This window comes from Meles meles, chromosome 6 (assembly GCF_922984935.1).
Source record: "Meles meles chromosome 6, mMelMel3.1 paternal haplotype, whole genome shotgun sequence".
Lineage (NCBI taxonomy): Eukaryota > Metazoa > Chordata > Mammalia > Carnivora > Mustelidae > Meles > Meles meles.
Genome location: NC_060071.1, coordinates 34,857,508 through 34,872,656, shown reverse-complemented (window position 1 = coordinate 34,872,656; position 15,149 = coordinate 34,857,508). Strand labels below are relative to the sequence as shown.

Sequence of the window (15,149 nt, the reverse complement as noted above, 5' to 3'; positions counted from 1 at the left end):
GTGAGACAGCAGAAAAGCCAAACGCATGGTGGCTGCCTCACCAAGAACCTTGAAAGCTGCCAAAGGGACGAAGCAAGGGAGCCAAAGGCTGATCTTGTTCTCAAGATCAGTCTGACTGGGCTGGGGGGGGAACCTGCAGGGCTACACCAGGCAATCACATGACAACCAATGAGATACCTTAAATCTGCCTGAAAGGCCAGGTGGCCTGCAATCTTGGGTGGCTTCTAGGCTTGACCTGGATTCCCCTCAAGCTCAATCTGCCTGATGATCTGTATTGGAGGAGGACAGAGCTGAACAAAGAGACTGACAGCTGCCTGTTCCCCACATGGGGCCTGAAGGGCAGATGGGACTGGGGCTTGGAGAACAGCCAAATGCAGGGATGGAGCTAATTATAGCTTGAAGGTGGCTAATCTTAAAGAGCAGGGTGTGAGGAACCAGTATGAGAATTCTCCTTCTCTCCTTTTGGGATTGAACCCCAACATTCTTATAGTACTTTTGGGGTGCTTGGAAACCATCCCAAGGATCCAACCCCAACATTACAGCTATTTTGTAGGGATGCTCTTACCATCAGGAACTTCATCTGGCCTCTTCCTCTTCTCATACACAACAATGATCACCACAAGGATGATGATTTCAGCCAGAATTCCCAAAAAAGGCCAGAGTGGGGCCAGGTGGCTCCGTACCCTGAGGATGGTGACAACGGAGGCGGAACCGATGGAGTTGGTAGCATTACATTCATACTCGCCAGGGTCTTCTGTGATCTGGAGACCCACGATGCTCAGCTCAGTGTAATTCTCCTTGTTGATAATGAAGAAGCGGCCGGAGGTATTGACAATGTCCTGCTCAGGGGCAGAGAAAGTAAGAACACAGAGGTCAGTGTAGGTGAATTCGTGTCCAAGACAAGGCAGCAAAGTTCTCCCTTCTTAGTAGGACTACTGGCTAGGATGAGGGAGTAACTCTCATCTCAAAGTACCTTTGTCCAGGTAACTCATGAGCAGCTCATTACTTGCTTCCTTTCAATATCAGTAACAGATAAGCAAGCTTCTGGCAGAGCCAGGTTAAGGCCTCCCCTACCCAATGGTCCTCTAGACTTCTCCAACTTCTCTGAAGTGAATGGGAGAAGTCCTACCATGTAAACTCAGAAAAGACCAACTCAATCTAGAAAATGCTACTTCGAATACAGATAAGAAACTGTAACACAGGCAGAAGATGAAGAAAGAGGGGTGTGCCCTCCACGGTCAGGCAAATATGCTAACTTCAGGCCTGTATGAAGACTTCAGAATCTGCACATCTAAACACTTGGTGAGTTCTGAAGTCTCCTTAAACTTCCTCTAGAAACCATGCTAAGAACTTGCTCCTAGTCAGAGTGGAGAAATTCATTAACTTCCCTTTCCGTTAAGAATTAGATGGTTAAAGGGAAGTTTATTCAGTCAATCAACTATTTACTAATTAATGTATGTTATATGTCTCACAACCTACCAAGGAGAAGGCGAGACAAAAGCGAACCAGGAGGCTGGCCTTTAGAGGGAACCAGACCTCCAAAAGGATGGTTACAGGAACGTGGCAAGAAGCCCCAACACACCGCATGTGCTGAGTACTGGGGGCGGGGGGGGGGGGAGTGTGAGTGGCCAGTGCCAGAAAGAGTCGGGTAAAGCTTCGGAGAAGGCCAGCTTCTGCACTAGATGATGGGGAGGAGAGGTGATGGAGCAGACAGGAGTGCTCCAGGTCCGTGTTGGAAGGCTGAGGCGAGAGTCCACAAGCAGGGGTCTACGTGGAGCTGGGACAGGCTTACAGCACTGGGGTGACTACAGTGCAAAACTGGACTCATGTCAGCAGGCGGCAGCAACTAAAGCATGATCAGAAATAGTAGAGAAGAAAGGGGAAGAGGGCCCCGGACTGAGGTCTATCTACAGCACAGAGTGGCACATGCAACACGAGTGTGGATAAGGTTAAAATGGCAAACACAGCCTTCAGAATAAGTTATCCATGAAGCTTCACCTTGAGGACTTGGAAAACTGCCAACTTCTCTAACTCTTACTCTCCTGGTTCACTCAGTCCATGTTTTCCACTTATGATCAGAAGTGGTGTCTTCTTTGATCCAAAGCCTTCAACGCGGGGTTTTTTTTAAATACCATGATATGCAAGAAACTTTAACCTTTTCAATCAAAGCATAAGAAGATACTGAGTGGGACTTCTCCTACTGCTACAGAATTGATGACTAGGGAGAAGCATCAAAAGTACCCCATACCCGTGGACGGAAGTACAGCACAGGGAACAGAGTTGATAATATTGTAATAACGCTGTACAGTAACAGACAGGACTACGCTTGATCACGGTGAACACCGCACTATTGCAGAACCGTCCAATCACTGTGCTATCCATCGGAAATGAATACGACGTTACATGTCAACTATACTTCAGTAAAATTTTTAAATACATACATACATTTTTTTTGAAGGACAGCTTTTCAAACACCATTAATCTAACTTGTATTGAGGAAGTGTTCAAATACATTTATAGCTAACAGTGATTGATATTTAGGTTTCAGTATTAAGACTGTGTTATATGTTCAAATCTTCCACAGTATTGTTGATTTTCCCTCCATCTCATCTGTCAAAGACTAAAAATAACATATGTAGGTCTGCCACCATATAACTGTGCGTCTGGCTATACTTATTTTTCCAGTTTTTGCTTCATTCATTTTGAAACTACTATGTAGCATAATAGACCATGACAGCTTTGTCTTTATTGTGGATTATACCTCTTACCACGATAAAAAGGAACTCTTTTGGTTTCATGTTTTCTATTTGAACCTTTCTATAATGTTAATATTTTCACTGTTCTATTTATATACCTTCACCATATATATCTTGAATCATTTTTGTTTCAACACTTCTGAATGATTTTGTTATATGCAGATCATCTTTAAGCAACATTGTTATATTGTTTCTTAGATCTCTGCCTTTCAGTGGGGGTACTTAAAACTTTGTATTTACTACTGCTGTAATTTTTATGTTTATTGTCATACATTATGGCTTCTATAAAAAAAAGTACCCCAGAATTCTTAAAAAAAAATAAAGTTCATACAAATCAGGGGCAGACAGTCCTTCCAGGGCTTATTAAAAGGGAGCCCCATCAAGCTCTCTTATGCCCAAGTCATTACCAGATTACCCCTTGCCAGTCTACAAAAGAGAAGACAGGTTGAGACTTGGCATTGCACACAGCCTTCCACCCTGCAGCTGAGTGGAACAGGCACCAAGAAAATCACTCAAAGATTGGGGATGGCAAGAAGAAAATATCTTTTTCCAGTGATTATCCATTTAGGCAGGAGACTGGCTGGTAAGCTCTATGCCTCTCAACCTTGGATAAAGGCTATTTGGAGATAAGAAGGCAGAAGAGCCTATACTCCCACCATTTGAAGAGCCATGAAGTTCAAGTGTCCTCTACCCAAGAGGTTTGCCTTGTGGGTGAGCAGACCCCAGCATCTGTGGCTGGAGCTAAATAGGAAACAGAAAGGTTCAGTAAGAGGAGATCTCTCATATCTGAGAACTGTAAAGAACTTACACAAATTCTTACAAGATCCAGGATCTGGATACCTGCCACGCAGAGGTCCCAGAAGCAGCAAAAACCAACAGCAGACTCTTGACTATAGCAAAAGTCAGATGAGTGCTATTTGTCCCCCTTCCTGCCTCATACAGAAGAAAGAAAAACCCAGAAGACAGAGTGAGGACAATCCCCTACTCCCCTCAGGCTAGGGAGAGGGGACAGGAGGTAAAACTGGGAATTTTGGATTGGACTGGACTCAACTCTTTAACAAAAAAGAGGTCCAAGAAAGCAAAGGGATCTGCCTAGAAAAGGGATCTGTGAAATTAATGTCTAGAAAAAAACTGAAAGCATTTTATCTTCGCCCTCAACCAATTTAGGCTGTTCAGCAAACTGGTTTTCAAAGGCATCAACCTACAAATTTCTCTTCTTTTTCCTATCCTCCTTTCATTAAAGTTTTCTGTTTCCCAATTGATCCATAGCTTGAAAGCAAGAGGAAATACTACTTGATTTTAAAGGTTTTTCACAATATAACAGATAATTAAGAGTTCATGAGCATGAAATTGGAGATGAAAATATCCACTGAGGGGGAGCCTGGGTGGCTCAGTAGGTTAAGCTACTGTCCTCATGGCTCAGGTCATGATCCAGGGTCCTGGGCTCGAGCCCTGCATGGGGCTCCCTGCCCATTGGGGAGCCTGCTTCTTCTCCCTCTGCTGCATCCCCTGCTTGTGCTCTTTGGCTCTGTCAAATAAACAAAAATTTTTTTTTAAGACTTTCTTTACTTGACAAAAAGAGTGACAGCGAGAGAGAAAACAAAAGGACCCCAAGAACATAACCTGAGCCGAAGGCAGACGCTTAACAACTAAGCCACCCAGGTACCAGGAAAGGAAGGGAAAGGGAAAAGGAAAGGGCTATTGAAGAATCAAGGACTCTTCTACCCAGAGACTGGAAGAGAGAAATGGGCATTTGTTTGCCATCACAACTAAGTATTTTATTGACTTTTCAGGGCCTGCTCCAAAAATACTCAACCTCTCCCTTCCTCATCATCCCCCTTATTAATGGGTTTCTGAAATCTAGTCATTGTTGTTAATGTTAGAGTCCTTTTCACCACTTGACATATCATTATTGAGAGGTCATGGAGTGGGAAGAACCATGGACTTGAAATAAAAAACTGGACTTGACCCTTCCTTGGTTCTGTCACTAATTCACTTTGGTTAATATGTAATCTTCCTGAAGAAGCAGACTAGATTATCTCCTTGGTCCCTTCTGATTCTGACTATTGGCAATCAGAGAGGATGCCTGAGAAGTACAGTGTTGGGCATGCAAGGCCTGGGGACAGGAAGAACGGATGACACCCTGACAGAAAGAGAGACTGGCGAAACATCATGAATCACAGAGTGAGTAAGAGTCTAAAACTTGGACTCCCTCCACACTACCAAGAATCATCCCACCGACTGGAAAAGATGTTTTCTTTGACCTTTCTGGGAGCAGATACAGTCAGATTTCCAATGTCCAATGCTGCCCTTGTACCTCAATCCCTAATCAATACTCCCTGTGTTCTGGAATATACTAGTAATTGGCTGCCATGTCTTACCCCAAAACCAGAAAGGTGTACTGAGACTACTTCAAGAGCAGTGTTTTCTTTTGGACAAATGGACTAGAAAAATAAAAAAAAAGTTTAAGATTGGGGTTATCTTGAGTGCCTGGGTGGCTCAGTTGTTAAGTGTTTGCCTTTGGCCCAGGTCACGACCCCAGGGTCCTGGAATCAAGCCCAATGTCGGGGTCCCTGCTCTCTGCTCAGTGGGAAGCCTGCTTCTCCCTCTCCCACTCACCCTGCTTGTGTTTCCTCTCTCGCTGTCTCCTTGTCAAATAAACAAAATTAACAAAATCTTAAAAAAAAAAAAAAAAAGATTGGGGTTAGCTATTTCAATTTCCCATCTTGAAGGCAAACCAGTCAAATCCCTTCGCAGATAGCCAGCTTTAACGAATCACGTAGGGATTCCATGCTGGACAGAGGCTGTCAGTGACCTCCAGATTCAAAATGTAACCGTCTGTGACTAGAACGGGTGACCTAAGCCATGCCAGTATGGCAGGTTACAGCAACTAGTCCAGATGTCTGGACCTCCCAGGAAGAACTCTAGCACAGAAACCCAGGCAGAGAGAATCAGGGCTGCCTCCTACTCACCATGGGCATACCGTTCTTCTTCTTGCGCCATACCCAGTCGGGATGCGGGTAGCCAACTGACTTGCAATACATCATGGCATCTTGCCCTTCATTCTTATTCTCACTCCGTTTATGGCCAGTGATGTCAGGAGCAGCTGTGAGAGAGTGTTGAACAGTTACCACAGGAGCCTACAGGATACAAAGGCCTTACCTATGGACTCGGAGCTCTGCTTCTAATACAGCCAGTCTCTAGGCCTGTCCTCATAGTCATCTTTGATAACATGCATTTCCGATCAGAACAAAGCAATGGAACCAATCCATCCCCTACTTCCCACCCACTGAAGCAATCATGCAGATACCAGGATTACTATACATGAAGTTCTGCTAACAATGTAGGTGGTTCTCTAACCTCCTAGAAGAGGGGACACAGGCTCAACTATCCTAAATGAAAACATCCTTAAAAAAAATGCACACAGGAACTATTATCATCTCCTCTCCTGGTTATGGTTTTTTTTTTTTTCCCTTAAAATGTCTGCACTAATAACAATTACAGATTATATCAAATGTCATATACTCCTTTAAGGAAATGAGAGAGCCCTAAGATCAAACACCTAAAATCAAGTCCTATTGCAAGATACATAAAAACAATGAATGCCCAGAGAAGCAATCTGATGAACATCAATGGGCAAGGTTCTCCCAGGAAAGAAGGAATCAGCAAACTGGTCTTCACAAAGGGTAAGAAAGGAATAAACATGAAATTCAACCAGTGTCCCAAGAGACTTTATTAACAGTTTAAGAATCTGACCTGTACACCTGATTTGCAGTAATCTCAATAAACCCAAACTTGGAATTTCTAGATATATTAGACATTGCTAGTATTCTCTGCTTTAAGGGATCACTTATGAAGAAACAGACAGCACCTGTGGTTTAAAAATCAGGTAAGTTTCGGGGCGCCTGGGTGGCTCAGTGGGTTAAAGCCTCTGCCTTCAGCTCAGATCATGATCCCAGGGTCCTGGGATCGAGCCCCGGGTCGGACTCTCTGCTCTGCAGGGAGCCTGCTTTCTCCTCTCTCTCTGCCTGCCTCTCTGCCTACTTGTGATCTCTGTCAAATAAAGAAATAACATCTTTTAAAAAAATTAGATAAGTTTCAAGGATCCAAGAAGTCAGAGATGGGGGCAAATTCTTTGAATTTAGTCTCCTTTGATCTTAACTAAATTTTCCACCATACCTCCTCCTCATCAATTACAGTAATGTGAAAGCAATAAAACTCAAAGTAGGCCAGATGTCACTTTGTTGGCCAAGATAGGAAAGAGAATCAATAAGCCCGGTCCAAATTCCAGTTTTGCTTGTTCTTTAATTATTCTGTGCTTCAGTTCTACACCCACTATCAAATGGAGGTAATTCTAGCCCCCACCTACATCCAGTGTCCTTGGATAAGTAAGATTTAAAACATGCACCTTGAGACTATAAAAGCCTGTACCATTGTATTATGTCATGGGCTCGTCCCATGTTCCCCCTCTATATAGCTTGGTTTTTCTTGGCTTAAAAAATGATCCAAAGTCCTGCTACTTCTCAGACTGTGCTTCCCAGCACACTTCTAGAGGCACCTGGACAGAAATGGAATGAACAAGGTCCCAAGGTGTCTCTATACCCACTGCCTGCCCAACTGAGGCCGGCTCAGTACTAGTCAGTGTGAGGTCTTTTCTAAAAAGGATGTTATCAAAGGAAACACTGTTTCTCCTCCCAGGCAAACTTCCTCACTGCAGAACGGAGTGGGCCAGCAGGGTCAATCTTGTTCCCACCATACCAGATTTCCCCCAAAGCCACTTGGTCACTGCTCAGACCTACTGTTCCACCTGCTCACCTCTCCTCAGAGCTTTCTTCAGTCAATAAATAGTAAAGACCATCTTAAGTACTCCAAGAAGCTCCACGGCAATACACTAATGAAAACACCATGGGGGAAGACACAACAGAGGAGCTACCACATTTTGCTTCTAGCTGTGTTTCATGTGTTTGACTAACATTTGTTAAGCACCCACCATATGCCAAATCCATCAGAGTGGTGGGGTGAAGGCCTTTCTGTTGAGGTGAGTTTTAGCACAGTCATGAAGAAAATAAGGGAGTAGTGTACTCCTATATCCATGGGAAGAACACTCCAAATAAAAGACAAAAAAGCCTTAAGGCAGAGGTGCACTTGTTATGGACAAGGAACAGCATGGAGGAGTTTAGCTGGAGCTCAGTAAGCAAGCAAATGGTAGAAGAGGACATCAGAGTGAATGGAGCCCAGATCAAAGAGGACTTTGCAGGCCACTGCAATGACTTTGGCATTTACTCTGAGTCAGCTAGGAAGCCACTAGTAAATACCAAGCAGGGGTATGGAATGATCTGCATGTTTAACAGGCTCCCTCTGGCTCCTATATAGACAACTGCATTGAGTGACATCAGTGGAAGCAAGACCATTTAGGAAGCTGTTAAGAGTAATCCAGGCAATGGGGCGCCTGGGTGGTTCAGTGGGTTAAGCCTCTGCCTTCAGCTCAGGTCATGATCTCAGGGTCCTGGGATCAAGCCCCACATCGGGTTCTCTGCTCAGCGGGGAGCCTGCTTCCCTTCCTCTCTCTCTGCTTGCCTCTCTGCCTGATTGTGATTTCTCTCTGTCAAATAAATAAATAAAATCTTTAAAAAAAAAAAAAAAAAAAAGAGTAATCCAGGCAAGGGAGAAGGTGATTTGGATGAGGGTAGTAGCAGTAAAAGTTGAGATTCTGATATATTTTATAGGCTGAGTTAATGTGTTTATCAATGGACTGAATGGATGTGGGATGCGAGAAAAAAGAGCCAGGGATGACTCCAAAGTTTCTGGCTTGAATAATTTTAAAAGGGAGTTGTCAGTTACTAAGATAAGGAAAACTATAGAAGAATCAGGCTGTGTTTTGTTGTTGTTGTTATTGTCGGCTTGTTTTTGTTTTGTTTTTTGTTTAGGGATAGAGCAATGGTGGTAGTAAAAACCAGGAGTTCAAGATTTAGGACATGTTAAGCTTAGAATACTTCTTTAATATCCATGTGAAGTTGTCAAGTAGACAGCTGAGATGTCCAGTCTGAAGCTCGGGACAGTAGTCTAGGATAGAGATGGAAATTTTAGAAATCAGCATATGTGTGGCATATTTTTTGATTTTCATTCTCCTTTGCCCCACAGAGAATACTCACTCTGGCCCAGTTATCTAACTAATACCATCAGCTTTTACCTTGGGGACTCATCCCAATATTGCACATCAGAACTGCCGAGAAGGCTAAAAGTTGAGTTGGCTTATGATGCCATGGCCTCTAAGAAGTTGCTATTCTGAAAGGAGGCAGACCAGAAGGCCAAGACCTGAGGAGAAGGATGGGGATGGTCTTCACTCCTACCATGGTGTTTAGGAAAACACCACTTCCCCTTTTCACTGATCTATTTTGGTATTCTACAGAGGTGTCTATTTACCCATGTGAACACGGCCTTAAAACTTACTATACACAGACTATCTAGGAACTTAGCCACCCTCATCACACTTTGTTGGCCATATTTACATAGTGTAAACCTAAAGGAAAGAGCCTTCAATGGTTAGATCTATTACTGCTTTCTCCTCAGCTTAGCAAAGAATACCAAGTAACACTCTGATTAGTTACCCCTGGGATGGTGGAAGTGTCATGAGTGTTGTGGGCAGAGAGAAAATTAACCCAAGCCACATCATTCTATCCCTAAGGGAAAGATTATAATAACTATTACCTTAGAGTCAAAGAAAAATCTTTTCACTTCTCTCTATCCTTTACAGTAGCTGCTCAATCAGAAAGCCTGCACCTCAGATGGCAGCCATATCTGTGGTAAACATCGCATGATGCATAAACTTACCAAATGACAGAGCTGTATACCTAAAACTAATGTAACACTGTGAGTCAACCATACACTAATAGCTGGGGGAAAAAGAAAGAGAAGTGGGGGAGGTGGAGAAAGAAAAGCTGAGCAGGACAGTGGACCCACAGCAAGAAAGATCACCAGACTCTCAGAGCACATGTAAGCACTGGGAGGAGAGCAAGGGGGGTTCCTTAGGGCTCAGAGTCCTCTCATGGTGGTTTTTAAATAGTCACCGAAGTCTCTGATATTCTTCCCTTCAAGAAGTGAAGCATAATTGCTCCCTCCTCGAGTGTGGCCTAGTGACAGTATTCCAATGAATGAATTAATGAGTGAAATAAAGCAGAAGTAAAGGTATGTGACTTGGGATAGTTCACAAATAACCATGTGGCTTTCTCCTTGCTCTCTTTCGGATCACACGTTCTGGGGAAGCTTAGCTGTCATACCTGGAGGACACTGAAACAGCCTATGGAAAAGGCCCACGTAGTGCGGAACTAAGGCCTTCTGTCAACAGCAGCCATGTGAGGCAGCCAGCTAGGAAACAGATCCTCCAGCCCCCATCAAGCTTTCAGAAGACTGCATGCAGCCTGACAGACCCTGAGCCACCCCACTAACCAGCTCCCTAATTTCTGACCCACAGAACTTGCGAGGTAATAAGGGAGTTTTGTTTTGCTTTTGTTTTAAGTCTCTAAGTTTGGTGGTAATTTAACCACCCGATGAAGAAGACATTACCCCATTTACATAGACTGGAAAACTCAAGTTTGGAAGTTATTGAACTTCTAACAGTACATTGCCAGTAAATGGTAAAGCTAGAGACCAAATTCAAGACTGATTCCTTTTTGTACTTTATCACATAGAAAATAAACCAAACTAGAATGGAGTCCATAAAAAATAAAAATATGCAATATGCATTACAACTGCACAGAAAACTGCCTAAAGGTTATCTTTGCTTGTAGAGGTACCAGAACATTCTAGACCCGAGGTGGATTGATTCAGCTGTCAGAGTTTACTCTGTATATACCATAACATAAATAAAAGGAGCTTTGGATTTTAAGTCAAAGAAATTAAGGCTCCACTGAGACTATGACTCACCAACTGAGTAACCTAAGGTGGATCATTTAAAATCCTTTGAGTTTCAGTACTCACTCTTGTAAAACGGGAGTAATACTCACATAATTCACAGTGGTCTTATGAGGATTAACTTACATCTCTGTACCAATCTAGCACATGATTAGAGCTCAGGGTCAAAAACATTTAAATTTAGTTATTAATCAGAGAAAGGAAAGGCTAGACTTAGACTCTGGCATTACAAGTTCTAAGAAATCAAAGAGATGGTGATTAATGTGTTCTCTCCCTACTGATACAAACAGGACTTTTATTCGTAACTCTAATAAGGTTTAATCAGGTCAGATACCCCCAATTTTGATTAATGGCCTATTTACATTGATTACGGTGTCTCACCTTCTATGGGCTTGCCATTTAATAAGGAGCTACTTAACCAGGGTCAGCTGGTCTGAAGGTAGGTCTGAGGCATCTGACAGAGCCAAATACTTCTTACTTCCCCCTACCCTCTCAGGGAGGCAGAGAGTGACAGAGAGACCTTTAAAAGAGATCACAGATCTACTCAGGAATTAACTTGCTCTCTGGCCTTGTTAGCCACATACTCTAATACTAGACATCACTTAATGGATATCCTTCCAGTATCCTGATGAATGGCAACACAGGGGTTCCAAAAGAGTCTTAGTTACCCAAAAACATCTGACCCAATTTCATTATCTGGGCCCACAGCTGAGGACGAACACATGTTTCTCAGCACCTTCTGCTGCCCATCCAGCCTACACTTAAGAGCAAAGCATCGAGCTTCTCTGTCACACTGGTGGCTGCAGAAAAGTGTCCACTTGGGCAAAGGAGGCATGTTCAGCTGAAGCTGACATTAAATAAAGTTAAACACAACAGAGCTAAGAATGGGGTCGTGGTGTGGGGTTTCATACTTTTCAAGGCAAATTCATAACCTCACAACTCATTTTTCATCTTTGCTGCAGGCAAACTTATAGGCTTGGCTGAAGGCAGAGAGAGAGTGAGTTAAGATTTACTATTAAGCCAAGGGCTAGCCCAAGAAGCAATATGAGACTGGTCACAATGGAAACAAAAGGGATGTTGGCTTTGTGGCTCAATAAGCCTTCACACACGGCAGATGCATCATTCATCTGAAGACTAGAGCAATCTTCTGCAGATGAGGCCCTTCCCTTTTCTGTGTGTGAGAGCATGGAGTGGGTGGCATCTGAAGTCTCCTCAAAGACAGTGATTCTAGCCTGGGCCACTCTAATCACCCAGCGTGCTCTTCATAAGCCTGATGTCCAGCCACAATGCCCACACATTTAATCAAGTTTGAGAACCACTGCTCTCATATCTTTCCTAGCACCAGTGTTTGAGATCAGGGCAGTAGGAGGAGGAACTGTCCCTTATGACAGGGAGATGAATGAGTGAAGGTATGTGGAGCACTGAGGGGACACTCCCAAAGCTGAGAAGCTGACACAGCTATGTGTCACCATGTGTCTACCATGAAGAAAAGAAGCTTAGAGATCCTTTTCTTCAATAACCCAACCTCAGCTTTGGGTTCTCCCTCTTCCATATAAGGGAACCACAGCCTACAGGAGCCTTACAGGAACTCTTAAGACCATCCATCTCATCCTGCTTCATCACATAGTTGTGGAAGGTGAAGCCCGAGGATAGAGAGCGAACGACAGTGAATAGTTAGGGCCACTGCAAGTTTAATGGCAAGGCAGGAGTTTAATGGCAAGGCAGGATTAGAACCCATTTCTTCTGACTCTCATTCCAAGACCTTCTAGCTGTTATACGCTGAACACAGCAACATGGCTTAGGGCCTAACAGCACAGGTTCTGGCATGAGAGTGCCTGGATGAGAACCCTTGTTCCATAGGTTACCTGTCACACTGGGCCAGTCATCTAATTCCCTGGATCCTCCATGTTCTCCCCTGGAAAGTGGAAATGATAATGGCATTTCTACCCAAGAGCTGTGAAGACTATAAGGGAGGACAGAATAGTAATGCACCTAGCACAGAGCCTGGCACAGAGTTAGTGTGCAATGTTAGCCATTCTTATTAAGGAAGGTCAGGGTAGCACCCTGAAGAGAGGAAAAGAACGAACTGGTATGGTTATTTGGGCTGAGGTTGATGCTCACAATGTTCTAGCAACTTCAAGGTATTATTTTGCTTTCAAAGACTTCTCAAGTATGGGCAATTCTGAGTCAGAACCAGCTTTGATGTAAGTTCTGACCTAATGGATGTCAGAACCTCTAAGCATCCTTGCCTATCAAAGTAGCTACCTATCAAATAACCACGAAAATGCTCTGTATGCTGAAAGTGCCAGACAAATGAAGAGATGTACATGTAGTATTACTCTTAATGATACTGTCATCACTGTACAGTCCATTTTAGCCAGTCTGAACTTTAATGTATCGATTTTAAGGCCATATTATAGAGTAGGAAACAAGGATGCAGGATAAGGTTATAACATTTAGAAATCCTAACATTTAGCCATAACATTAAAATACAAAGAAAGCTGAGAAATATGGAGGGAAAAACAAGATCGGTCTCATCTCTGGTAGCTCCCACAAGACGGAAAGTCAGTTGAAATGCCCAGTGAGCAGGGAGAGATAATGGTGAGCTTAATAAAATGAGTTAGACCCTCAATGCAGACCTTCCTGGGTCTGGGAATGTACCTTTCACAAAGGTGATAGATAGCATGTTTCTTGCAGAGGATTTGGTGATCACCAGAATCCTTTTCTAAAAACAGAATAAAATTCAAATTCCTGAGTTATTTTGATTAGTCCAAGAAATGAGTGATGAGGATAGGGTTTGGAAGTCAGGAGAGGGATTTTCTTTTTTTTTGTAAATTACAGACATTTTTAATGTGCTTTGTTATGAGCACATTTTGTTTTCTGATTTCAAAGGGAAGAAAGGGAAAGAGAAAGAGAGTAAGAGTTAGAAAGGTTGAAGAATCACAGAAATAGAAAATTCAGTACCTATCCATTCACGAATGCTTTATAGCAAGCTATGGAGTCTCTAGAAGACATAGCCTCTGAAGAGTCAAAATGCTGGGAAAAGACATGCCTCCCAGAGTTATCTAAGTGGATCCCAAGACAGGCTGGGCTTTGGGGCCAAGATCCCACTAAGATCTAGTTATGGCTATTTCCTCTCCCCTGGCCAGCCGTGCTCCATCTTTCACCCCCAGCATCTGCTCAGGTCACCTGGCAGATACCTAAGAAATGTAATCCTTACACAGTAATAGTATCTTCCTGTTTACACTGTGCCACATTCTTGGCCTTTAAAAAAAGTACAAGAAAAAAACCCCTACTTCAGATGCAAGGCCTTCCCTACTACATGTGGACATTGCCATCCTCAAAATTCCTTTCTTGACAGGGGCTCTACACTAGAGTGGAAAAGCACTGCCACCTCAGGCTTGCTCCTGGCCACGTGCCCCTCCGACTCCTTCAGCCTTTTCCCTTGCACACCGTAAGCAGTGCAAGACGTGATGATCTGCTCTTCCAGTGCCCAGTTCTGGTCTAGCTTAAGCCCTTCACTCCCCGCTGTGCTAAGTCCCAGCAACACCTCAGTGAGGAGGAGCCGAATGCATGCAGTACAAGCCAAATAGGGGAGAAAAGGGCTGCAGACTGCGGAATTGGTGCTAAGGCAATCTATCTGTGCGGTGTAAGTGAGACAGCCCTGAAATGCCAATTTATACTTAAACCACAAAGGAAGATACTCAGAGACTTCTTTCAGAAGAGGTCACTTAATGTTTCTTGAATCTCTCTCAAGGACTCAGCATATTTTTCAAATCTTTATAGCTATACAAAGATAACTGTCTTTTACCTTACCATATGGACTCTGAGAAAACAAAACCAGAATTTATATGAAAATGTTTTGGGAATCAGTCCCCCACCCCCACCCCCCACCTCTCTCTCTTTCAGTGCAAGGCAGTTTGCAACCCCAACCACCTAGCTTAGAATATGATGCTGGGGTTATGGCAAATCTTTTTAAAGTTAAACAAAAAAAAGTCAAATGTTTGGTCTTTACCAGACTAAACTAATTATCCCCTAAAAGATAATAAATGTTCAGCTGTTTTCTATCCAGGTGTTAGGGAAGAGAGAGACTGGAATTCCCTGTGAATTTTCTTGAGAGACTAACCTATCAGTCCAAACTAATCACAGAATATGCTTTAGAATTCTATGAAAGAGAATTCTCTTAAGGTCTACTCCTTTAAAAGCAGAATTCTCTTAAGGTCTACTCCTTCACCACCCGCCCAATCTTCCTCACAGAGCTCCTGGGCAGTAAAATGCAGCAGTGCACAACACACACAGTCACAGCGACAAGCTATCATGGAAGTTTTAACATCCTCTGAAAATGCTTCTGCCTGCAGCCTCCTATTCTCTGCCCCTCCAGACCACTACCTCCTATCTGCTAAAGGGAATGTGAGGAAAAGATGTCTTAGGGGGTCACAAAAGCACAGCTCATGAGCAGCCAACCCACTGGGAAACCTCCAT

At 43.4% G+C, this 15,149-nt stretch overlaps 1 protein-coding gene across 2 annotated transcripts in view; it reads right to left on the bottom strand.

Annotated features, from left to right (window-relative positions):
• The window catches only part of NPTN (neuroplastin), a 69,768-nt gene that overhangs the window by 8,938 nt on the left and 45,681 nt on the right, over nucleotides 1–15,149 (bottom strand). For both annotated transcript variants that reach the window (XM_046007784.1, XM_046007783.1), the window contains exons 5-6: nucleotides 5,729–5,862; nucleotides 566–839 (exon numbers count right to left, since the gene is read on the bottom strand). In XM_046007784.1, coding sequence (XP_045863740.1) covers nucleotides 566–839; nucleotides 5,729–5,862 — 408 coding nt within the window. The remainder of the gene's footprint in view (nucleotides 1–565; nucleotides 840–5,728; nucleotides 5,863–15,149) is intronic.